Below are 25838 nucleotides of genomic sequence, written 5' to 3' on the forward strand. Positions count from 1 at the left end.
AATTTGGTCCCTGCCTTCAAGAATCAAATAATCTAGAAAGGAAATTAAGAAATGGATATAAAAAAGTACAATATAAGTAAGAGACACACATGCAAGAATTGTAAATGGGGTACTATTGAGAATTGAGAAGTAGAAGATATCATTTTAGTTTGGGGGGAATCACAGGATCATCTAACAGAGAATATATCTAGCCCAATTGCCTCATTTAAAGATGAGTAAACTGATAACACAGAGTGTCCAAGATCACATAGTTGTTAATAATAATGAAGATGATGGCCAGTGTTTATCATAAAGCCTAGAATATAGTAGATAGTGAATATATACTTATTGACTTGTAATGTGTTCACAGCTTAATTATCTTTACCAATTGCAAGAGGAAAAAATGTCATTTTATCCCCCTGATAAACATTAAATATAAAAGCATAAAAACAGGATAATGGCATCTTAGGCCATTTCTATTTGAACCCCCCATCAAAGAAAGATGAGAAGTAATTGTATCAATAATGATAACAATAATAACATCTTACAATGTATAAAAATCATTTGGTTGTCACCCTTTGATTTTCACAAAAACCTTTTGAGGGAGGCATAGAAAATAGGATACTTCATTTTGTGGATGACAAAATTGATGGGGTTTTTAATTGTTGTTCAATCATGTCCAACTCTTTGTGATCCTATTTAGGGTTTTCTTGGCTGCTCTTCTAGAACTCATTTTATAGATGAGGAAACTGAGGCAAAGTGACTTGTTCAGTATCACATAACTAGTACAGTATGTGAAGTCACATTTGAACTCAGGTCTTCCTGCCTCTGGGTCTAGCACTCTATCCACTGTCCCTTTTAGCCCAGAGCAGAGATAAGAATCAAATGCAGGGATCTCAACTCTAATGTTAACTCAGGAGAAAACATTTGAGCTGAACCTTCAAAGAGCAATAGAGTGAAAAAGGGATTTTTTTTAAATGGTTTGAGCTAATATCAAAAGGCTTCAGTATGGTACATACATGCATATGTGTGTGCAGTGTGTATATGATCATGTGTATGCATGTATATCCATGTATGCATGCATGTACTGTACAGATATATATTTTGTGCATGCAAGTATGCATTTGTGCATGTGCATATTGTGTGTGTATGCATGTGATGGGTGTGTGTGTGTGTGTGTGTGTGTGTGTGTGTGTGTTCTCCACAGCAGAGTGCTGAGTCAGATAGAAAGAAAGAGAGTTTATTTGATATCATATAAAGAACCTGATTTAGGAATCAGAGAATCTGAGTTTAAATCTTGTTGTAACTTCTGTGACCTCACTTCTGCTTCATTAGAACAGCTCACTTCCTTCAAGGTTCATCTCCAGATGCTCTCACTTATAGAAAGCATTTTCCATTATTCCCTTCTCAAATTAACACATATACTTATCTGTGTTTGCTTGTATCAAAAACTCCCCATCCCACATATACACTCTCAACAATTCCCACACCTACCCCTTATAGAGACTGTTTTTTAATTTCCTCTTTGAATACCCAATAATTGCATAATGAATTATACTAAATAAAATTCTAAGTCAAAGCATTGAAATGAAACTTAGAAGACATAGGTTCCTTAGGACTTAGAACTTTTAAATTTGTGATCTTGGACAAAATCATTTAACTTTCTGAGCCTCATCGCAAAACATCAGGTCTGGACTAGATTTTCTTTAAGGTCCCTTAAAATTCTAATATCTTATGTTCTATGTTCCAACTTCCTATATTCTAAAGTCACTTTCATCACTAACATGCCATATTAACATACCATATTCTGTATTCTAAGGTCCTTGCCATCTCTAACATTCTATGTTCTGACATCTCAACCAAATCTAAAGTTTTCTTTATATTTAGATTATAATTTTTTTTAATTTTAAGGGAAAGGAAGAATAGTAAACATAGACTAAAGTAACTAGGGAAGGTTTCACAGAAGAAACCATACATGAATGAGATCCTGTGAAAGATATGTTTCTTTTTTACTCCTAGGAATTTATGTTGGATAAAATGGAGACCAAAAAGTTAGTTGAATCTCAAGAATTCTTGGACGGGGAACTCATAGAAAGTTATCCGCAGAAGATTCAAGAACCAGACAAAAAGAAGTTAACAGACAGAATTTCATCTCCAGGAGTCCCAATAAGCAAAATAACTATTCCCCAGGCGGAAATGACTGTTAAATTACCTACACTGCAAGCTCACTGCCTCAAGCCTCTGAACCTTCCTAAGAGCCAGGAAGTTCAGTCCTTTCTTCCCTTTCCATGTGCACATAAGCTAAAATATATGTCTCCATACACTCCTAACTCTTCAACAGGTGGGAATGCCTAAAGCCAGATACTCAAAAGCAAAAAACCGAGTGCTTTCCTGGATGATAATAAATTGGGGGATAATCTTGAATGAAAACATCTTTCTGCTCTAGTGAAAGGAGTCAGAATAGCAGTGTTAGGATACAAATAGAAAGGATTTGGGAGGTGCCTAATTTCTAATGACAGCCTGCTTCCCCTAACTAGCAAGTCCTGCTCTCTCATCTCAAACAAAGGAGTTAGACCTGATGGTCCTTCAGTTTCTTTCTGTCTCTAGAGCACTGAGAAGTAACTTGCCCAATGTTAGACAGTAGGTTTCAGGGGGCAGACTTGAACCCAAGTCTTGTTGACTTAAAGCTAACTTTTTGCCCATACCACCTCCCTCTATATCTCTGAAAACATTTAGAAGGGCGTAATACCAGCCTTCAAGATTGGCTCTCTATCCATATGTCATACAAACGTAAATTACAACACAAAACTAAATGTTTTGTTATATATTATATTAAAATGTCATTATCTAATATAATATAAAATATAACTATAAATTAGAAAGGTCCTTCTTGTCAAGAATCTCCTCCTTGAGAACTGTGGGAAATGACTGTGGGCCATAGCATTTCCACTCTTTCTGTTATTGTTTGCTTGCATTTTTTCCTCCTCAGGTTTTTTCCTTTCTTTCTAGATCCGATTTTTCTTGTGCAGCAAGATAAATAAATATGTATACATATATTGGACTTAACATATACTTTAACATATTTAACATGTATTGGACTACCAGCCATCTAGGGGAGGGAGTGGGGAAAAGGAGGGGAAAAGTTGAAACAAAAGGATTTGTAATGGTCAATGTTGAAAAATTACCCATGCATATGTTTTATAAATAAAAAGCTATAATAATAATAATAATAATAATAATAATAATGAAAAGAATCTTTTCCTTTAGAAGGTTGTCTTTGAGGATTAATAAATTTGTAAAATAATCAGAAAAGTATTTCATGAATAGTCTAAGAATATTTTGTACAAATAGATTAAGAGTAGCCTACCTGAGCCAGAGTGGTATGTGCCAGGGTGAAGGATTTTGATCAGATGCTCTTTGGATCTGGTATGAGAGGACTTGGTCCTTCTTAGAGAAAACTGACCTTGCTAAGGAACCCCCAATAACAAAACTGCTGAGGAACTTGCTGTCATACATATGGAGAGCTGCCTCAGAGTTTTTTGGACAGATGTGTGGCTGATTGAGAATGTTAGACTGAGTCACAGGACCTCCCTTTTTTCATCCTTGGAAGGAATAATAATCCAAGCTGCCTCATTCACAGGAGTCTGGCACTGAAGAAGGGGGAAGAGACCCAGAGAGAAGACTCACCAGTTCAGAGGGTATGGAACCAAATTAACTCCTCCATTCCTTTCTGACAGTGCCTGGAATGCTAATCTGTCTCTTTTCACCTTTGTATACTGATTATTATTTCTAAATGGAACAGGTGTGATATTAAAAAGAAAACCTACTAACAAGTGGAGAATGATAATACCTTGTCCAGGCTTTGCCATTAAATAGCTGTGAGACCTTGGCAAATCAGTTCTTCTCTAGACCTCAGTTTTCCTCCCTCTGAAATGAGGGGGGCTGGAAAAATTATCTCTAAGGAGGTATTATAGATTCAATGTCCCTATGTCCCTTCAAGCTCTGACTTTAAATTAATGTAGAATTCTATACCTTTCCTTATTGTTTCTTGGGTGCTTTCCCAAATATTTTAGGAGATTAGGGAAGGAACACTTCTACCATACTTTATGCTTCCTTATGCTAACTCCAGTGAGTTTAATAGACAGATTAGGGGTTAACCCGGTGAGATGCATTTGACTAATTAAATGGAATTAGTGAAGTTTAAAATTCTTTCCTTAGGCTACTTCTCAAATGTAGTCACACTGTTCCTAATTAGCCACCAGAACTCCAAAATGCACTGGATTTGGAGCCTAAGGACCTGTCTCAAATTTTGACCCACTCACTTACTCCATGTGTGAGTACAGCAATCATTTAACTTAATAGAGTCTTGATCTTCAAATTTATAAAATTGAAAATTTAAGAAATAGTCCAAAATCATACCAATGATTGTTCCTGGTAAAAAGGGCAAGATGCACCTGGAAATAAACGCTTTTACTTGGAGAGTCAACCAGTCCAAGTAGTGTGGCAGCAAAGACCACTCAGAGGAAGCAAACAAAAGTGAGCTACTATCTCAGAACGCTGTTCAGTCTAACAAGGGAAAGGAGAATTTTCTAAAACTAACAGTAAAAGGTAATGTGCAGAAAAGAGAGGTGGAAATAAATTGCTATAGGAATGTAGGAGAAACCACATCTGGTTGAGAGAATGAGGGAGACAATAACAGATGAATTGAGTTGTGAAGCTGGTTTCGAATTTCAACAAACAAAAATGAGAATGGGCTAAAACATCAGAATAAAAAGGTGCAGGAATGAATACCCATGAATGGAACACATAGGGATGAACAGGATAAAAGGTTGAAAAGGCAGTGAGCCAGATCATAGAGGGCCTTAAATGCCAGTACTTTATGGAAGCCCAAATGTATAAATCAATGAATGAATGAATGAAACATCATTTGTAAAACACTTTTTGTGTGACATCCTTAAGGATACAAATAGAAAATCCATCCCTGTGTCTCTCTCCTTCTGTCCTTCTTCTCTACTTCTTCTCCCTCTTTTTCTGTCTTTCCCACTACATGTGTTTCTGTGTATATTTAAGAGTCTGAGTCACTCTCTCTATAAAGTGATATTTGTCTCTTTGCCTCTCCCCTCCATCTTTCTTCTTTTCTCCATTCTTTCTTTTTCTTTCCTCTTCTTAACCCCTCTTATAAGTGGCCATAATATGAAAGTATTCTTAAAGTATTGTAATTATGAATAAATGCTTTTCATTTTAAAATCAAATGTATCTCATATTCTAGATATTTCTCTGTTCTATAAAAAATACTCTAAAATAAATTACTCAACTGAGATTATAGCTTATTGCCCCAAAAGAATATGTTAAGTTTAATGAGATCAAACTCTTTCCCTTTTTTAACAAAATCTTTGAATCATTAATGGCTATCAGTGATTTGCAAGTAGAAATTTAATAAATGTTTGTGAATTGAATCATATATACATATACAGAGAGAGAAATTATATATACATACATACATATGTATACATGTACATGTGTATTGTTCAGTCATGTCTAACTCAATGATCCTGTAGACCACTGCAAACTAATACTGTCCATATGGTTTTCCTGGAAAAGATACTAAAATACAGTATGAAGTATAAGGAGAATATCTCATTGTCAATCCTATCCTTCACAAGGACCGGGCTTTGAATGAAGAAGTGAAAAGAGGAAAAAAAATGCTACTAATAACTAGTCTGATAATTATGTTAAACATACAAAAAAAGGCAAAAGATAGTACCTCCTCAAGGAACTCACAATCTAATAGGATAAACAATAAGCAAGCAAATGTGTACACACAAGCTCTATATAGGATAAATAAGAAATAATTAAGAGAAGGAAAACATTAGAATTAAAAGGGATTGGGAAAGGATTCCTGGAGAAGATAGGTTTTAGCTGAGACTTAAAGAAAGCCTATATTTAACTGATAAGGAGTTATAAACTAAGCTTCTTAAATCGGGGGTCACAATCCCATATGGGGTCTTATAACTGAATATGGAGATTGTAAAATTAGAATTTACTATCAGTAAATGTTTGGTTTATATACATATATATTTGGGGTAACAAAAATTTTTCAGGTATAAAGGAGTCACAAGGAAAAATTTTAAGAAGCCCTTGTCTAAAGAGTTTTTGGTAGATCAATAATAACTATTTCATCTAAAGAATTTCAAATGGATCAATTTCATAGACTTTGGGATGTTTTGTATACTTTACAATAACTTGAACTGAGAAATATTAAGGAATTTCATACAGTTTTTCAAGTTGATTTATAAAAATAATTTTAAGTCAATTAAAAAAAATCTCTTTGCAAATAAGATGAGGACCTAACAGGGTAGTTATATACATTATTGTGAAATTTGCTGATTTTCTCACACTAAAGGGCATTGAAAGATATTTTAGCTAAAAAGAAGCAATAACTGTTTTTCTTAGTGATAAATATGAATATAAAATAAATTTATTTTATAAAGAAAATTTCCTGCAACTTGTGAATGAAGTAGTTATTTGGAAAACGGAATAGGTGAGATAAGCATTTCAATAAATAAATGCAAAGTTGTCAATTTCGTATTCTGATCGAGATGTAGCTGGGTTTGTGAAAATAGAGTTAAAAATAATAAATTTACAAAATTCTATTTTTATGTTTCCCAACCAAGAAATATCCATCTAGTAAATCAAATGGAAGGAAATAAAAACAAGCTTATTAATCACTTGACTAATCTGCAAAAGGTATTTTTATTTTATTTTTAAAGATCTAGATATTTCTAAATATGCAAGAAATTCATTTGCCATGGAATGGCAAATGTAATGCATTTGGTCATACTCCAGTTGAATGAGAATGTGTAGTTAACAGACTTTTCTTATGATAGTACACTGAAACAAGGGTTTGAACCTTAAAATCATCTTATGTTTTAGCTATAAATGAATATATAGATGTCTGGTTTATCATACAAAATGACATATTTACCTCTATTTGTAAAATTTTATTTGTGTGCTATGGAATATGTGTTGTAAATTAAAAAGGGATTAGTAATTTTTTTAAAATTTGAAGTAGCAATATTATCAATGATGTCATATCAGGGGGAAGGAGAAAAGCTCACCTACCATATTGATAACATTATTATGATTTTTATTTTTATAAGTTATGACTATGAGTGTTTTAAGATTTATCAATAAATATCTGCACATGATATAATATTTTATTTATTGTTTAAAATTTCTTTTGTATTACTATTAAAATGTAAAAATTTCTTACTTTTATTTCAAGATAATACAAGCTAAGAAATTTTTCATAAATTAAAAATTAAGTATATAAGTTCAATAATTTTCTCCTAAAAGATGAGGACATGGCTAGATCAAATGTGTAAATTACTACAATAAATAATACTGTCTGCTTTTCAAAATTTACATAGATCTTATCTTACAATTTATCACCACTCACTCTCTCTAAACTGAGATGAAAGGTAGTATTTGAATCTGGCATCTTGTACTACCTTAGGCATCTTCCATAGTAAAGCTGAATCCAGTTTTTATCTTATTCTCATGTTGTATTAATTGCAAAGGTCTTTAGACATAGGGGCAATTCTCATTACTGTTATATTAACTACAAATGCAACCAATTGAAACTACTTTGCATATAATTCACTAAGCATCATTTCAATCACCTCAGTGGTTGCATTTCTCCTAGTTAATAAAGCTTTTTACACATAGTTCTGTAGGAAAAATTTATATGATGCAACTAATCTTTTTGGTATCATAGCTATTTTTAATGCATTTTTTCTTAATAAAAGCATGTAATTTTTTCTCTCGACAAATTCTCCTATCTGACAAATTATTCTGCACATACATTTATCTACAGCAACGAACTCAAACCTCTTTCCTCTCCATCAACAATAGTATTTGTAAATCATATGATATAATGGATCATATTTTCTAGATAAGGGTCTTTCACTTTTTATTTACCTATTTTCTCTATTAAAATTATCTCTTATTTTCTTTAATTTCAGCTTCTCTAGTATATTTTTCTTTAAAAAACTATATTTTTCGATTGCCAAATATATTCTTATTATTTAATGTTAGAGACAAAAATTAACAAAATTAAATTTAATTATTTGAAGTTTCAGATAATTATCTATAACCATTCTCAAATTATTTTCATTTTTTAATATTGAAGAAAAGTTGGAAATCAATTTAGTATAGTATCCTTGCCAAAATGAAAGGCATTAAAAATATAAAAGCTATTATGATACATTAAACTTCCACATAAATTATTTAATTTTGAGTTTTTATACTTCATATTCAAATGCATAACTATTGCACCAAATCATCTGTGTCATGAGCTCATGCTAATTTACAGCAACAGGGGCAAATTTATATCCATGTCAAAATTAGACATGGACAATTCAAGTTTGACTTCTTTTACTTTTACATACTTTTTATTAAGTAATCTCCATGCTGTATTTACTGTTCACCGGGAGAAGGAGGGAAATCTCCATGTTTATTTCATTTTAGATTTTTTTAATTAAATTTCATTTTCATGGAAAAAGTGAGTATATTTATAAGAACGCTGTACTCAAAAGTATCCAATAATTGTCCATCGATTGACACATAAACACCTCACCACTATCAATACCCCTGAAGAGATTCTTTCCCATTGTTTGGAAAACTGATTTACTGAAAATGATGATGATGAGGAGGAGATTTGACCTGTTTCATCAATATATGGAATGCCTAATGAAGGAACCCTCCCTTCTCCTTCCCCACACCTATAAATGTGGGTTAGCAACTGTAATGTACAGTCTTGAAGATTTGACTGAGACATCTAGAGATTAAATGACTTGCCAGAATAACAAACCAGATTTTGTCAGAAACAAGACAACCCCAGATCTTCTTGATTTTAATATCAAATCAAAAGACAAAGGGGGCCAGAGCAAGGTAGTTTCCTTCTATTGTGACTTTTAGACTAAACAATGCTTGGTAAATCATTTTTTGGGTGAGTCTGTAAATGCAGAAACCAGTTAGGATGAGATTTGAAAAGTCAAACTTTACCAGGCACTGGGGTTTCCAGATTACACCCACACTCCCCCCACCCATACTCCCCCACGCCCTCCACCCCCTCTCCCCCCACGCACACACACATCCTTACATTACACTTATGGAAATGCAAGTTATTTTAAAAATCTATCAAGTGAATTCTTAGGATATACATAGAGAGAAAGGAGCTCAAAACTGGGGACTTAAATGAGAGAGGGAATAGCTGAATGAACGATGGGTAATATTTGGGAATATCCTTTCCTTATCCTTATCCTTAGACTGGAAATATAGAATTCAGAAAGACACCAGGAGAAGAAGGCTATTAGAAATAATGAATTGCCACATCTTACTAATAGATCTTTATAAAAAAAAAAAAAAAAAAAAAAAAACCTAAGCTTTGATCACCACCTGGTGGTTTACAAAAATATAGCTCCCTGAGCAACAGTCGTATAAACAACTAGATTAAACTTTGTCCTTTCTTTCCTCTCCCCCCCCACACTATTCAACAATATTCAACTTCCCAACACAAACCCTGGGATTAATTGAGTTTCCCCCTACACTATGGAGGACACTGTTTTCTTTTGATTTATGATAGCTGTTTAAGAATGATTTTCTTGTATAGGTTTTTCTTGAACATATGTGTATGTATGTTCATAAAATGTGTGTGTGTGTATGTGTGTGTGTGTGTGTGTGTGTGTGTGTGTGTGTGTGTTTTGGTTTGTTTTAGTATTGTTTGTCACATTCTTCTGATTCCTCCTGCTTTGGAGGCAAATCTACTTTCTCAAAGGCTATTGCAGAAAATCCAAAATTCTACCAATTTCTTCCATGCTAAAAAAAAGCTTCAGTTATCATCCAGCAAAGGCTATGTTTGCTCTCTGAAAATGAACCTTAGCTAAGCATAAATAAGCAGTAGGCTTGTATTGAATTCTTTGGCCATAGCCATCCTTGAAACAATACCAAAAAAGTGACCTTCAGTCCAAATTATGTGATCAACTTCTCTGTCTGCAACAATAGCAGTAAAATAACACAAAAAAAGTTTTTAGACTAACTGTAAATTCTAATTTAGCCATAGGAATATCAAATGTGAGATCTTTGTCCAATGAATGACCCAAGTTGAAAGACTACCAGAGGAACTAAATGATATGCATCTTATAATTTATAGTGAAAATTATATTACCAGAAAAGTCATCACTCAATAGAAAGATGGTTTACACATTCTTCTTGGAGAAGCAAATAAAGTAGTTAACAGAAGAGATTTTATAGTTTACCCAAAAGCAAAAAGTAACATTTCATGGGACATTTGGTTATCTCATATTGCAATTCTAATAAGTATTTGCAAAATGACCATTTGAAAGTAAGAGCAAAAAAATAAAATAAAATAAAAACTACAACACAGCAAAAATAAAAGAAAATCTACTAGGAAGCAAAGAAAAGATGGACATCTCTGAATACAATGTGTAATATCTATTATATAGGTTTTCTTGAAATGGAAATTCATTGCTCTCCTATATTTTGTTATGTATATGGCAATGTTTTTTTCTTTTCTATTTTCTATTTAAATTTTAGATTCATTAATTTTCAAAAAAGAAAAAAAAAGTAAGTACAACTTTATGCACCAATATGTTTCAGAGAATGAAGAGGTAGAACAATTCAAGAAGACCCTAGAGTTTTCAAACTTTTTGGTCTCAGGACCCCTTTATACTTATAAAAATAATTGAGGATCACACAGAGGCTTTGTGGCTGGTTATGATGGTGGTGGTGGTAGTAATGATGGTGGCGGTGGCCACTATGAATTCAAATTCTTCTCAGACACATACTAGCTGTATGACCCTGGACAAGTCATTTAACCCTGTTTGCTTCAGTTTCTCATCTATAAAATGAGCTGGAGAAAAAAAGTAACAAAACACTCTAGTATTTTTGCCAAGAAAACTCAAAATGGGGTTGTGAAGAACTGGACACAACTAAAATTGCTGAACAATAATGTCTACTAAAATGTATCACATTAAAAATGAAACATAAATTTCAAAATATTTATTTTAAAACAATAAACACATTACTTGTTCACATTAATAACACATTTTATGAAATATTTTCTAAAACAGATAAATTTGGTAAGAAGCATAGCATTGTTTTGCATATTTTTGTAAATCTTTTTAATGTCTGGCTTAAGAGAAGACAGCTGGATTCTCACATTTGCTTCTGTTTCCAGATTGTTGTGATATGTTGTTTTGGTTGAAGTACACAACAAAAATCTGGCTTCCCACATGAGTACTTGGAAAGGGAGTAATATTTTAATGTGCAAATAATGTCTTGGCATTGTTATGAAAATAGGTTTAGCCTCATGGACATCCAGTCTTGTTAATATTAAATTTAAATTATATTATTCAAAATTCACAAAACTAAGTATAAAAGAAATTTAAATAATAAAAATTTCAATTGATGCTTTTTTAAGTTTATCTTATACTTCTGAAGTTATTAAAGCTTAAAACTGCGCTGAGACTTTCAGAATGCCCTATAAAAAAGTGAGATTGGTGGTCTACAGATTTTTTTTGGCAGGGAAGAGAACAAGATCCAACAGTCCTTATTTCAACAAGTCAGATGGTAAGACCAGAAGGTCTAGGAGTAATAGTCTCCAGTTTGCTTTCATCTCACAAAGCTCAGTTTAAAAAAAATTAGAAGACACCTCAAATATCTGCATGCTTACAAATTAATATACATATACTACTATACTAATAAGTACGTACATTACAAAACATACACAAAATAGAAATTTAAAAGAATGCAAAAGGTGAAATAATATTTTCAAAGTGGTATTTATTTAGTAAAATATAAAATATTTACTTTCACTAAATATTATTGATAATTCGTAATAATCATTATATAAAATGTTTATTAATAATTTCATTGACATAAATGTAACTGAATATGTCTCATTACTTTTTAAAATCTTGACTTAACACTTTATGATATTCAAAGAAAAGGTTCTAAATTCAATTCATTGTCATATTTGATCTTAATAGCTGACATAGCTGAAAAAACACCTTAACAAAAATGTGGAGCTACAAATGGGAAAAGTGCATCACTGACTATATGTACTAAATCATAATATTCATTTTTCATTCACATCCACCAATTATGCAAACATTTTTATTTGAAATTCAACTAATCAATTTCCATCTTCCTTGTGTTTATCAATTATTCTCACCAACTAATCGGGTGTTACATTTTTATATTTTCTAAAAGTAGGTTCAACTATGCTCAAAAAGTTATCAAACTGTGCATACCCTTTGATCCAGCAGTGTTACTAATGGGCTTATATCACAAAGAGATACTACTTTCCTTTCCCTTGAAAGGGATCTGTATGTGCATGAATGTTTATGGCAGCCCTCTTTATAGTGGCCAGAAACTGAAAACTGAGTAGATGCCCATCAATTGAAGAATGGCTGAATAAATTGTGGTATATGAATGTTATGGAATATTATTGTCCAACAGGACAATTTCAGAAAGGCCTAGAGAGACTTACATGAACTGATGCTGAGTGAAATGAGCAGGGCCAGGAGATCATTATATACTTCAACAATACTATATGATGATCAATTCTGATGGACCTGGCCATCTTCAGCAATGAGATGAACCAAATCAGTTCCAATGGAGCAGTAATGAACTGAATCAGCCATGCCCAGCAAAAGAACTCTGGGAGATGATTAAGAACCATTACATTGAATTCCCAATCCCTATATTTTTGCCCACCTGCATTTTTAATTTCCTTCACAGGCTAATTGTATAATATTTCAGAGTCCGATTCTTTTTGTACAGCAAAATAACGGTTTGGTCATGTATACTTATTGTGTATCTAATTTATACTTTAATATATTTAACATCTACTGGTCATCCTGCCATCTAGGGGAGGGGATGGGGGAAGCAGGGGAAAAATTGGAACAAAAGGTTTGACAATTGTCAATGCTGTAAAATTATCCATGCATATAACTTGTAAATAAAACGCTACTTAAATAAATAAATAAATAAAGGTAGGTTAAAAAATTACTGAAGCTCTTCATTTGAAAGATTTTTAAACAAGTTAGAAAATTCTGTTTCCAAGGGTTTTATAGGTGATTGTTATCAGCAAGTCCAGAGAGAAAAGATTCCTTGTATATTGTGTTAGCCCTTTATGAGGTAATGGCTACCTGTACAAGGGGATGCAAAGGAGGATATTTACAATTTAATGTTTCATAAAGTCCAATCAAAATCATAAGAACAAGCACTCTATTTTTATGAAGACATGCCCAACAAATTTGTAGAGTCAACCACAGGTGAATTCTTCTCCCCTTTTCTCTCCCATTGGTCCTCTCCAATTAATTCCAGTGCTTGAAGATTCCAAAGCATATGTCTGGAAGTGAAGGTAAATAATTATAAAACCATGCTTTTCCATCATTCTCTGACTAAAAAATCTTGAGAAGCAAGGAAACATTTTTTAAAATGATTAACATTCATTAAGAAATAAGAATTTTTTAATAAAATAGGAAAGCTTGAAAGCCATCTTTATTTGCTACACTACCTTTTCTTATCATCATCACCAGTTAATCAGACATCATAAGCAAATTACTAAGTGAAAGCAAGCTCACCTCAAAATCATAAGATCATAGATCTGGGACTGGAAGGAACCTCAAACTCTATAAATTATAGAATTCACATCTGGCATTTCTATGAGTTCATTTAGATATAAAAAGATCCTTCAATAAATTTTATTTTGTTATATGAATTTTGTCAATAAACTCTCCTTTCTAAGTATGTATACTGTTTACCACAAAATCATTCATTTAGGCAAGCATTTACTATAAATAGTAGGAAGTAAAATCAGTATGAGAAATGGACAAAAATAGAATTAATTCATATACATTCACAAAAGGTGTTTGCCATAGCCATGCAGGAATTGAAAAGAGATTCATAGATATTAAAGTCCTTCAGACACTCCTGTATATGGATGAGATAAAGCTAGTTTCATCAAGCCTAGAACACTGAAGAGCCTCAAAGACAAGATGCTTTTTTTATGTCTGGATCTATTATCACATTGGTGTGCTCACTCTGAAGAGTTCTTAAACATCTACATTATGAAAAACAAAATGGATGCAGAATGTTTATTGCTCAAGCCATCACAGATACATGGATAAATATCTATTTACCAGAGCTCATCTATCAGCATATATATCTTAAATGAATGAAAGTTGATTCAGGAGGTAAGTCAGTTGAAGTTCCATTGAGAAATTGCAAAGTTCTGTTAATGACCCCAAATATTTGCCTGAAATAAAGTTTGATAATTTTAATAAAAAGATCTTTCCAATGTTGTATGGTTACAAATCATGGAATACTATAATCTCCAAAGAATTAAGACTGAATTCAAATCAGATGGTAAAGGAAGCTGTGGTAGCTGTGGTAGTTGTGAGCAGACTACAACACATGACAAATATTTGTTGAAAAAGAAGAACTAAGGTAAAGAGTATTATCGAAAATGAAGGTAGGCTGGGGCGGAGCCAAGATGGTTAAGAAGACACACGCAGCATTCTAAGCTCCTCTCATACCCTCATTACTAATTACCAAATTCAGCCTCAAAAATAATGCTTGACTAGTAAAATCCACGAATATTGGAAGTACAACAATTTACTAGCCAAAGATAATCTGGAAGATCACCAGAAAAGGTTTGTCCTGATTGGAGGGAGCAGGCCAGTGCAAGCAGGGAGATAGAACCATTGGTTAGCATACTGAGCTGATACAGGGAGGACTTCTACTACAGGTTGGCTGCTCTGCCTTAGTGGCAAAACAATAGATCAGCAGAGAAGTTAAAGCCAAAGGTAGAGTGTACTCCAAAAAACACCAGAATCTAACAGGATCTGGTTACACCCAACCAGCACCAGAAGTGACTCAGCACAGACCACAGCACAGCTGTGCAGCCACATTCTGCAGCATGGGAGCTTTTGCCCAGGGTAGTCACACTTCTGTACAGCAGGGGGGCTCAGCCCAGGGCAGCTTCTAATCTGCACAGCAGAGTCTCTGCCTGGGGCAATAGAACTTCCAGCAGCATGACTGCACTCCCCAGGGCAGAGACACTTAAGTGTGGGACTCTTTCCAGGGTAGTTGCTGATTGGCACAGCAGGGTTCTGCCCGGGACAATAACACTTTCACTGCTCAGCCTAGTTCCAGAGCAGTCACTAATCCATACAGCAGGGCTCTTCACAAGGCACTTCTGCAGCTTGGCAGTGCTGCCCAGGGCAGAGACACTTCTGGTGAGGGACTTTTCCTAGAACACTTCCACAAATCCACTGCTCTTAGCAGCCTGTTTGCAGGACAGCTACTGTCCATATATCTATCACTCCTCTGCAGAGGAAGTTGGTAACCCCCTTGCCCTGAAGGCAGACTCTAAAGGCTTTTTTTAAAAATGAGTAAAAAGGCCAAGCAAAGCTAACCATCAATAGCTTCTACACAGAAAGAGAACAGTTTTTCAACCCTGAGGAGACTAATATCAGACAGTCTCCAGACAAAACCCCAAAGGAGGAGGTAACCTGGTCCCCATAGTACAAGGCTCTCCTAGAAGAAATTATAAAAAATCTTAAAAGAGAGCTAGAAGAAAAATGGGAAAAGGAAAGAGAAGCTATGCAAGAGAGTTACAGAAAAGGCTTATAACTCAAAGAAAAATTTGATAAAGTGGAAAAAGAAAACAACTTCCTGAAAGGTGAATTGGAAAAGGTAAAGAACTCCCAGGGAGTGCAGGGAAACAGAATTTGTGAATTGGAAAAGGTAAAGAACTCCCAAGAAAGTAGAATTTGTGAACTGGAAAAAGAAAATAACTCAGTAAAAAAAAAAATTAGTGAAATGGAAAAAAAATTCCATAGAGCAAAACATTTAAAATATTTAAAAACTCAATTGGACATATACAAAAAGAAGTTTAAAAAAACTAATGAAGAAAATTACTCATTAAAAATCAGAGCTGAACAAATAGAAATAGATGATTCATTGAGACATCAAGAATCAGTTAAGCAAAACCAAAAAAAGAAAAAAAAGAAAAAATGTTAAATATCTACTTGGAAAAACAACAGACCTGGAAAATAGATCTAGGAGAGATAATCTGAGGATTACTGGACTTCCTGAAAATTATGATGAAAAAAAGAGCCTAGATACTATTTTATAGGAAATCATCAAAGAGAACTGCCCAGATGTAATAGAATCATTAGGTAAAATAGGCATTGAAAGAATTCATCAAATTCTTTCATCTTATGAATTATGAAAGAATTTCATGTTATGAAAAAGACCCTAAAATAAAAACTCCAAGGAATATTGTGGCTAAATTTCAGAACTATCAGACTAAGGAAAAAATATTATAAGCAGCCAGAAAAAAACAATTCAAATACCAAGGAACCACAATAAGGATCACTCAAGATCTAGCTGCTTCCACATTAAAAGATCGAAGGGCCTAGAATCTGATATTCTGAAAGGCAAAAGAACTTGGAATATAGCCAAGAATAAACTACCCAGCTAAGCTGAGCATTTTCTTCCAGGGAAGAAGATGGACATTTAATGAAACAGGTGAAATCTATTTGTTTTTAATGAATCTGAGGGAATTTAGAGAGGGGGAGGAACATTGTGTGAATCTTATTCTCATCAGATTTGGCTCAAAGAGAAAATAATTGACATATCTGATTTACAAAGAAGCTTCTCTCACCTCATTAAAAAGTGGGAGAGGAAAAGGGAAAAGGAAAAGAATAATAAGGGAAAGGTACAGGAAAGGGGAAGAGATTCAAAGGGGTTGGGAGGGATTCTAAAGAGGTAGAGCTGCATGAGGCAAGTGCTGCCCATAAGTTTAATACTGGGGAAGGGGGTGAGTGGGGAATAAGAAAAAGAAAATATGGGGATAATAAGATGGCAGGAAATATAGAATTAGTAATTTAACTGTAATTTAATAGTAATTTAACCGTAAATGTAAATGGTATGAACTTTCCCATAAAACGGAAGCAGATAGCAGACTGGATCAAAAACCAGAATCCTACAATATGTTGTTTACAGGAAACACATTTAAAGCAAGGAGATATATACAGAGTAAAGGTAAAAGAATGGAGCAGAATCTATATGCTTCAGGTGAAGTCAAAAAAGCAGAAGTAGCCATCCTTATCTCAGATCAAGCAAAAGCAAAAATTGATCTAATTAAAAGAGACAGGGAAGGAAACTATATCTTGCTAAAGGGTAGCATAGACAATGAAGCAATATCAATACTAAACATATATGCATCAAGTAATATAGCATCTAACTTCCTAAAGGAGAAGTTAAGAGAGTTGAAAGAAGAAATAGACAGCAAAACTATAATAGTGGGAGATCTCAACCTTGCACTCTCAGAATTAGATAAATCAAACCACAAAACAAATAAAGAAATTAAAGAGGTAAATAGACTATTAGAAAAGTTAGGTATGATAGATCTTTGGAGAAAAATTAATGGAGACAGAAAGGAGTACACTTTCTTCTCAGCAGTTCATGGAACCTATACAAAAATTGAACATATATTAGGACATAAAGACCTCAAAATTAAATGCAGAAAGGCAGAAATAGTAAATGCTTTCTTTTCAGATCACAATGCAATAAAAACTACTTTCAACAAAAAGCTAGGGGTAAATACGCCAAAAAGTAATTGGAAACTAAATAATCTCATCTTAAAGAATGATTGGATGAAACAGCAAATCATAGACATAATTACTAATTTCACCCAAGAAAATGACAATGATGAGACATCATACCAAAATACCACCAAAGCAGTAAAAAAAAAAAAAAAAGAAAAGAAAAAGAAGGTAGGCTGATCCCATGGGAAGAATGAGAACGAATTATTAGATGACTTATGTGTTCTCCTGCTATCTCTGTGATATCAAGGACACAACCATATTGGGTGGATTCTCTAAATTAAACATGGACTAGAGTGACACAAGATGACTTGTGATCTGCATTGTTGGAGGGAAATAAGATCCCAGATTTATTTGATTATTACTTGATATCTTGTAATTTTCCTGGTCTATAAATAGTTTACACTAGATGGATGCTCAAACTAACACCATATTTTCCTTCCACTCACAATGCATATTCATTTGGCAATAGAGACCCCTTTTATATTTTTATGGTTTGGAGAGAACTGAATTTTTTCCCTCCCTACTTAGCTGCTTCTCTGGTTCAATTTCTATACTATCAATGAACTAGGAAACAGCTTACTTACTTACAAAATTAATTTGTATATTTCCACCCATTTTTTTCTCAGAGAGGCTTGAGATCCTTAAAGAGAACTGGATATGGGAGAAGAATCAACAGTTCTAATGAGTCTCTAGATCCATAAAAAGTACTGATATAGGACAGAAGCACACACCTAGGTACCAGGGACAATAGAACATCCAAATATTCTAATTAAAAATGCCCAAGTTAATAAACATTTATTAAGTACTTACTATTTTTGAGGCATCATATTAAGGACTAGAATCTACATATAAACAAAAAGAAAGATATTTCCTGCCTTTAAGAAGGCAACACATAAAAGGAAACTTCAAAGGGAGGAAGGGAAAGGCTGCCAGGGTGAGAAGGCTACTAAATAATGGTAGCGTTAGAAAAAATGGTAGCGTTAGAAAAAAGCGTCATGAGAGAGCCCAGACAGAAGAAATTAGTGACCATGACCTAGTGTGGACAGTTTCCTTAAAGATTCCAAGAGGAAGAGACCAATTAGAGAAAGAAGGTAACAAAGACATAGAGATGCTCCAAATTGAGATACTAGGACATGGGGAAGAAAGAAGTCTAGAGAGCCAAGAGCAGACCCCAGAAAGGAAAGTGATATTTCTGACAGAGTTGCTGGGAAGAGAAGAGAGGCAGATTCATTCTTATCATATGAAAAGTTTTTGTGAAACCAGAGGTCAGCAGAGTAGTGCAAGGAAAGAGCCCAGATTACAATTCCTTGTTTGGCATTGAGTTAGAGTTGAAACTAAGAGGCCAAATGTCTCCAGTAAAGGCAAGGAAATTCTAGGGTAGCTTCTACAGCAGGGTACTTCTGAGGCTTTGATTCTGAAGTCACATTCCCAAAACAGCTAAAGAAATTGTGAGGAGGAATATAAATACAGGGGTGATGATTAAAGAATTGCAGGTAGAATGATACAATAATACACAATCAGCCAGAAGCATGAAAAAGAATGCCAGCAAAGACCAACATAGATGTCCCTACTAAGGCTACAGAGAAATTCTATAGAAGGTACTTGAGATCGCTTCTGCTGGAATACCTACACAAGTTATTGAGGCTAGAGGCCTCTAAGGAGAATTCCCTAGACAGATGTTGCAATTTTCCATGACTCCTGTTGCAGACCCTCTGGTTCTTTAGACCTAAAAATAAACCTTTCCCCTTTCTTTGAGTCTTTTGAACTAGATGCTTACAGCAGGAGTTGATAATAACATACTAGGGAGAATGTGAGATGAAAAATCTCCTCAGATTTAGGGTTTTAAGGAGAGGGGGAAGAGAGATAACAAATCAGCAAAGGGTTTAGAAACCCTCCAAAGTGTAACCTGACCCTTTATGTCATGCATAAGCCTCTCACAGAATGGGGGTGGTGATATCTGCCTTAGCCAACTCACAATTTGTGGAGATAATAAAAAATTTCCTTTTTTTTTTATAAAACATTTGTTCACAACAGTTCTGTGAGATAATACAATTATTATGATCTCGATTTCACAGACAAAGAATCTGAGGTTCAGAGAAAGACACAGTTTATCCAATGTTAAACAATAAATATCAGAAGAGGCAGGTCTTCCATCTCCTAACTCAATGTGAAAGCACTTTGCAAAGCTAAAAAAAAATCTACATAATTATGAAAAATATTTTTTGCAGAGGGAAAGAATGATGATAAGTCACAATAATAATCATAATGTTTTATATTTATAAAAGAGGAAGTTTTTTTAGAGGTGGCCAAGGGTGTATGAATGGTATTTCTCCAGATACTATCACTGCGGAGAATGCTGCCAGTTAAGCATTAATGTCAGTAGAGCTTAGATAGGCAAAGGACAAAGGAAGCCACACCAAATTTAAATGGTGGGAGCCAAGAATAAACTTGTAATGAGAGAAGTAAATGAATACATAAGGCTAGGAAAATCCTGTCACCCATGTCTTCTCTAGCCCCAGCTTGAGAACAATGCATATTTTTAGAGTCTCCTATTCTCCTGCACTAAAGGTCTCACCCTTTAGGGCTGGGAAAGTTCAAGGATGGAGCAAGCTGGGGAAAGTCCCAGTGTCTAAGCCCACGAGGGAAGATGGGAAGAAAGCTTGTCTTTATGTCTTATTTACCCATTAGCTAAGCATGGGACAAATTTCTGAAACTTCTTCAATGCATCGCCCAGTTCTGTGCTCCATCATGCTATAAATACTGAGATTCAATTAGAATATTTATTATTTGTCCCTTCCATTGCAGTGGGAGGCAGAAAGTTTATGAAGTCAGAGAACATCCTAATTTCTTCTCTTGCCACCCAGAAGTTAAAAAAGGGTGAGTAAAAAAAATTCCACATCCCATAAAAGAATATGAGGGAAGGAAGAAATGGAAAGGATTACAATTTTTAGCTAATGTGAAAGCTAAGAACAGAGTTTATGAGAAGTTATGAACTATGGCAACTCCCATAGCAACTTTGATCTTGAGAAAGAAATTATGTCTACTGAAGTTTATACAACCTTTGTCAGCTTCTTGGCATGGTAGCATGCTTTCCAAATTAAACTGTTTTACTTCACTACAATAAAAGGTGCAGTGAATAGAGTGCCAGGTCTAAACTCAGGAAAACTCAACTTCATGAGTTCAAATCTAGCCTCAGACCCTTAGTCCCTTAGTAAGCATGACTCTGGGCAAGTCATTCAACTCTGTCTCAGTTTCCTCATATGTAAAATGAGCTGAAGAGGGAAATGCTAAATCACTCTGATATTTTTGCTAAGAAAACTCCAAATTAGGTCACAAAGAGTTAAACATGACTAAAAAATAACTGAACAACAATGATTTTTAATAGATAAGTCTACTTTAAGGAAAAGATGGATATAAACCAAGAGTTAACTATCATTTGAAGTAACAAACAGGCAGTGCTACAAAAACTATAGACAAGACTCTGGCACACGAGTTCATACTTTTTAAAGTACTTTATAATTTTTTCATAGACATTGTATCATTTGTTCTTTTTTTTCCTGAGGCAATTGGGGTTAAGTGACTTGCCCAGGGTCACACAGCTAGGAAGTGTTAAATGTCTGAGATCAAATTTGAACTCAGGTCCTCCTGACTTCAGGGCTGGTACTCTATCCACTGCATCACCCAGCTGCCCCCATATCATTTGTTCTTTGTTATGGGCCAGAACTCTGAACTTGAAACAAAAGATTATTACAAGGTGCTACATCAGTGGAATTGATAGAGACAATAGTTATCTAATTTAGCATGATTCAGTATGATTGATTTAATCCTACAAGGAGATGTTATGGGCCAGAACTTGAAACAAGGTACTAAGTGGAATTGAGGACTCAATAGTTAAATCTAGTTTAGCATTGATGTAATCCTACAACAAATAATGGTTTCCCAGTGATATAATGATTGGTTTGTACTCAGTGTACAGCATATAAGCAAGAAGCTCTCAGGGCCAAAAAAAGACAAACTCTCGGAGGCTGAGACAGATTCATCCCATCATCCACCTTTGTGGTGACTGGAGACTGAAGCACAAACCCTTGGAATTCGGAGAGATTCAGAGGCCAGAGAAGGAGTTAGGAGCTCAAGCTCTCGGAACTAAGACTACAGAAGGCCTCTAAGAAAGCTAGCTGAAGCCCCAGGAAAAGAGACAAGTCTTTGAAAGAGATAATAACGGATTTGGACTTTAACTCCTGGCTGCACTTTTGGTGATTACTGAACTGAAAGGAAGGCTGCCTCCAGAGACCCTAAGAAAACCTCAACAGAGAAATTACATTTTAGAGAAAATATTATAGTTCTTTACAAAAATCCTGCACAGTATAGACAGGACAAGGATTATTACACTCATTTCAGAAATACTAAATGACTTGCCCAAGATGATGCAAATAATAGTACTCTTTTTAGCTTTGGTAGACTGTGTAAGTTTTTATTTTGCTGGCAGTCTTTGATAATAATAGCAACAATAATAACACTATTGCTAATTATCATGTTATTTTACCATTAATACCAGTACCTGCTATGTGTCAGGCACTATGCTAAGTATATTACAAATATTATTTCATTTGATCCTCACACCAAAGCTGGAAAGAAGGTGATATTATTATCCTGATTTTATAACTGAGGAAAGAAAAGCAGGCAGAGATTGAATAATTTGCCCAGGGTCTCACAGTAAGTATCTGAGGCCAGATTTGGATTCAGATATTCTTGATTCCAAACTCAGCACTCTATCCATGGTACCACCCATACATGCAAAGATAAAAGTGATTAACCTGCCATCTTTCTACTAGGTCAGATCACATATGGATTTATCAATCCTGGGTGCCACATTTGAGGAAGAACATTGATGGGCTAGAATTTGTCCAAAGTAGAGAAACCAGGATAATAATGGGAGTGAAAACCATGTTATACATGTAATAGGAATTTGGAGTATTTATGTACATTCTGTGTTTACCTATTACATGGCTGGGAGCAGTCTTTGTTTTTCTGTTAGCTGTATAGCCAGATCTATCTACATCTTTAAAACTGTCTGACTGAGAATTCCCTCACCCATAGATAATTCCATGAGGCTGAAGAAAGGGAGAGACAAAGCCTGCCTTCCCCCACATTTAGGTCATGTGGCTCAGAGAAATGAACTTGGGGGTTTTAGCCTTTTCCTTCATTCTTTTCAATTCTAGAAGCCCAGGAGCCAGAATCATAGGGATCCAGGAGTCCAGGAATCCAGGCAGGGTTTTACAGCTAGCCCAGCAGCAAAGGTCTGGCAGTAAAGTGTACTCAGGCTTTAGAGTTGAATTAATATAATATATGAGAAGGTGATCTAAATCACTATTGATCAGAGAAATGCAAATTAAGACAACTCTGATTGTCTTATAAACCTCTCAGATTGGCTAAGATGACAGGAAAAGACAAGGACGAATGTTGGAGGGATGTGGGAAAACTGGGACACTAATACATTGTTGGTGAAGTTATGAATAGATCCTGCCATTCTGGAGAGCAATTTGGAACTATGTTCAAAAAGTTATCAAACTGTGCATATCTTTTGATCCAGCAGTGTTTCTACTGGGCTTGTATCCCAAAGAGATCTTAAAGGAGGGAAAGGGACCTGTATGTGTACGAATGTTTGTGGCAGCCCTTTTTGTAGTGGCAAGAAACTGGAAACTGAGTGGATACCTATCAGCTGGAGAATGCCTGAATATGTGGTATATGAATGTTATGGAATATTATTGTTCTATAAGAAACAACCAACAGGATGATTTCAGAGAGGCCTGGAGAGACTTACATGAACTGATGCTAAGTAAAATGAGCAGAACAAGGAGATCATTGTACACAGCAACACAATATTATATGACAATCAATTCTGATGAACATGACTCTTTCCAGCAATAAGATGATGTGATGAAGAGAGCCATCTGTACACCCAGAGAGAGGACTGTAGGACCTGAATGTAAATCACAACATAACATTCTCACTCTTTTTGTTGTTTGCTTTTTGTTTTCTTACTCATTTACTTTTTTTATCTGATTTTTTTGTGTGTGTGCAAGAGAATTATATAATACATTTATATACATTAGTTTTACCATATATTTGAACATGTTCAACATATAGGGGGAAAAAAAGAGCGGCTGAATAAATTATAGTATGAGTGTAGATCAAAAAAAGAAGGACCTTATTTCATACAGATTTATGTATCTATCAACAGATAGATTAACTAGGCCAAATATTCATTTATGTATTTATTTAGGATATAATGACCACATATCTTTAAGATTGAAAAGTACAAGATCTTATATACTTGAATTGTATTTATGATTTATATTGAGCACTTGCTCTGATTAAAGAAGTTTGCTATGAAAAAGCTGGGACATAAATAATAATCAAAAACTGGTCCTTCAGGCCTCAGTCTGAGAGCATATACATGATAGAATAAAGCATCCTTAGCTCTGTTTTACAATTAATAATCAATTATGCAGTAACAATTCTTCCTTATAACCACTCAGGAATACGCAGGTGGGTGCTTATTGAACAGAATACCCCTGAGAAACTGAGTCAGAAGGATCCCACCTTAAGCAGAGGCCAAGGTTGTCCTCCCAACTCTTACCTAGATATTAACCTCCACATGAAACAATTCAGAACAGTTCAGGATCACATTATTCTGAGTAGATTGTGGCATATTTCTCTCAAATGATGGATTACTGCCTTGACTTTTTTAGACAATCATTTCTGAAATCAAAACTCTAAACAATATCAGCCATAGTCCCAAGAGATTTTATCTCAAACAGAAAGTCTCATCATTCAAAGTTATAGGTGAATTTAGCTTTCAGGGATCACATATCCCAAATAAGTATTGACTACAATTTTATATTAATAACAGTAAGAGATCCATCCGAGAAAGTTGAGTCAGAAAGGTTTTCTGTTTTAAATTTCCTTCCTTAGTTTAACCTGTAGAGGGTTTTCCATAGGAATTGCTCCCCAGTTATAAATTGTTTGGTTCCCTTCACTTCCTCTTATTCTCCTGGTTCAGAAATAAATCCCTTAACTTTGATGTGATGAGTCCAACTTCGTTTAGCAGTCCTTACAGCAGTCTCAGTGATTAGCAGAATCCAAAATGGCCCATCCCAATTAGGAAGTAACCTTTCTTCTTTCCAAGATTTTATCAGTACCTAGTCATCTGGTTTGAATTCATGTACTGTGAATTCAAAAGGTAGAGTTTGAGCAAGGAGTCTTTTCAATCAAAGTTCTGAAAGACAAGTAGATATTGCCAGTATATAGTCTCTTAGAAACCTATCCTTCATCTGAAAGGATGGGATCTATCCTTCCCCTCCTTCGTAAGGCATTCCTTACAACATTTCAAAGAGTGGTAATCCAATAGCCCACATAGGGGCTGTTCTGACTTTTAGAAATGCTAATGGAAAACATTTCATCCAAGGTAACCTTACTTCAATGCCTAATTTAATGATCTGTTGTTTCAAAGTTTGATTCATTCCCTCTACTCTTTCAGAGGAAGGTGAATGCCAAGGGATAAGGAATTCCCATTTAATTCCTAAACACATTATGACATTCTATAATACCCTAGCAGTAAAATGGGTTCCACTGTATATGTCAATCCTTTTGACTAATGCAAACCAAGGAATGATCTGTTCAAGAAGGACTTTGCTGACTGGAGTCACCATGGCCGAGTTCAGAGGATAAGACTTCCAATTAAGTGATCTACAATTACCAGTAATGTTTAAGTGTTCCAATTAGTGGCACTTCAGTGAAATCCACCTGAATACTTTGGAAGGTCTTAGCAAAATTTCTCTTCCCCCTTTCATTTGATGATCTATTTAAGGTATTAAAACTAACATGGGGTTTTTCTCTATCACTTAGCCCAGCTCACCTTGCTTCCTCATCTGCAAGCCAATTTCCCCTCGATTCTAGCAAGCTTCCCTTTTGGTGCCCTTGCTATTTCTGATGGTGTTAGTTAATTTTCTAACACTTATTTGATTAGCTCATCATGAGCCAAATCCTTTCCCTTATCATTTATGAGGCACCATTCCTACCAAATTTTTCTAAAAATATGTACCATCCCATAGGCATATTTGGAATCTGTATATATAGTTCCTCCTTTCC

At 34.6% G+C, this 25838-nt stretch overlaps 1 protein-coding gene and 1 long non-coding RNA gene across 4 annotated transcripts in view; one reads left to right on the forward strand and one right to left on the reverse strand.

Moving 5' to 3' along the window:
* CCDC197 (coiled-coil domain containing 197) overlaps positions 1 to 2778 on the forward strand; it is a 35587-nt gene extending 32809 nt beyond the window's left edge. Inside the window, exon 9 of the mRNA XM_051977381.1 lies at positions 1999 to 2778. Within this exon, the coding sequence (XP_051833341.1) occupies positions 1999 to 2334 (336 nt within the window). The 3' untranslated portion in view covers positions 2335 to 2778. The remainder of the gene's footprint in view (positions 1 to 1998) is intronic.
* The window catches only part of LOC127549401 (uncharacterized), a 67880-nt gene that overhangs the window by 433 nt on the left and 41609 nt on the right, over positions 1 to 25838 (reverse strand). For 2 of the 3 annotated variants that reach the window (XR_007950577.1, XR_007950575.1), the window contains exon 3: positions 13215 to 13417. The exons of the other annotated variant lie outside the window; for it this stretch is intronic. This is a non-coding gene — a long non-coding RNA (uncharacterized LOC127549401). The remainder of the gene's footprint in view (positions 1 to 13214; positions 13418 to 25838) is intronic. 3 annotated transcript variants of the gene reach the window in all.

Source organism: Antechinus flavipes, chromosome 2 (genome assembly GCF_016432865.1).
Source record: "Antechinus flavipes isolate AdamAnt ecotype Samford, QLD, Australia chromosome 2, AdamAnt_v2, whole genome shotgun sequence".
Lineage (NCBI taxonomy): Eukaryota > Metazoa > Chordata > Mammalia > Dasyuromorphia > Dasyuridae > Antechinus > Antechinus flavipes.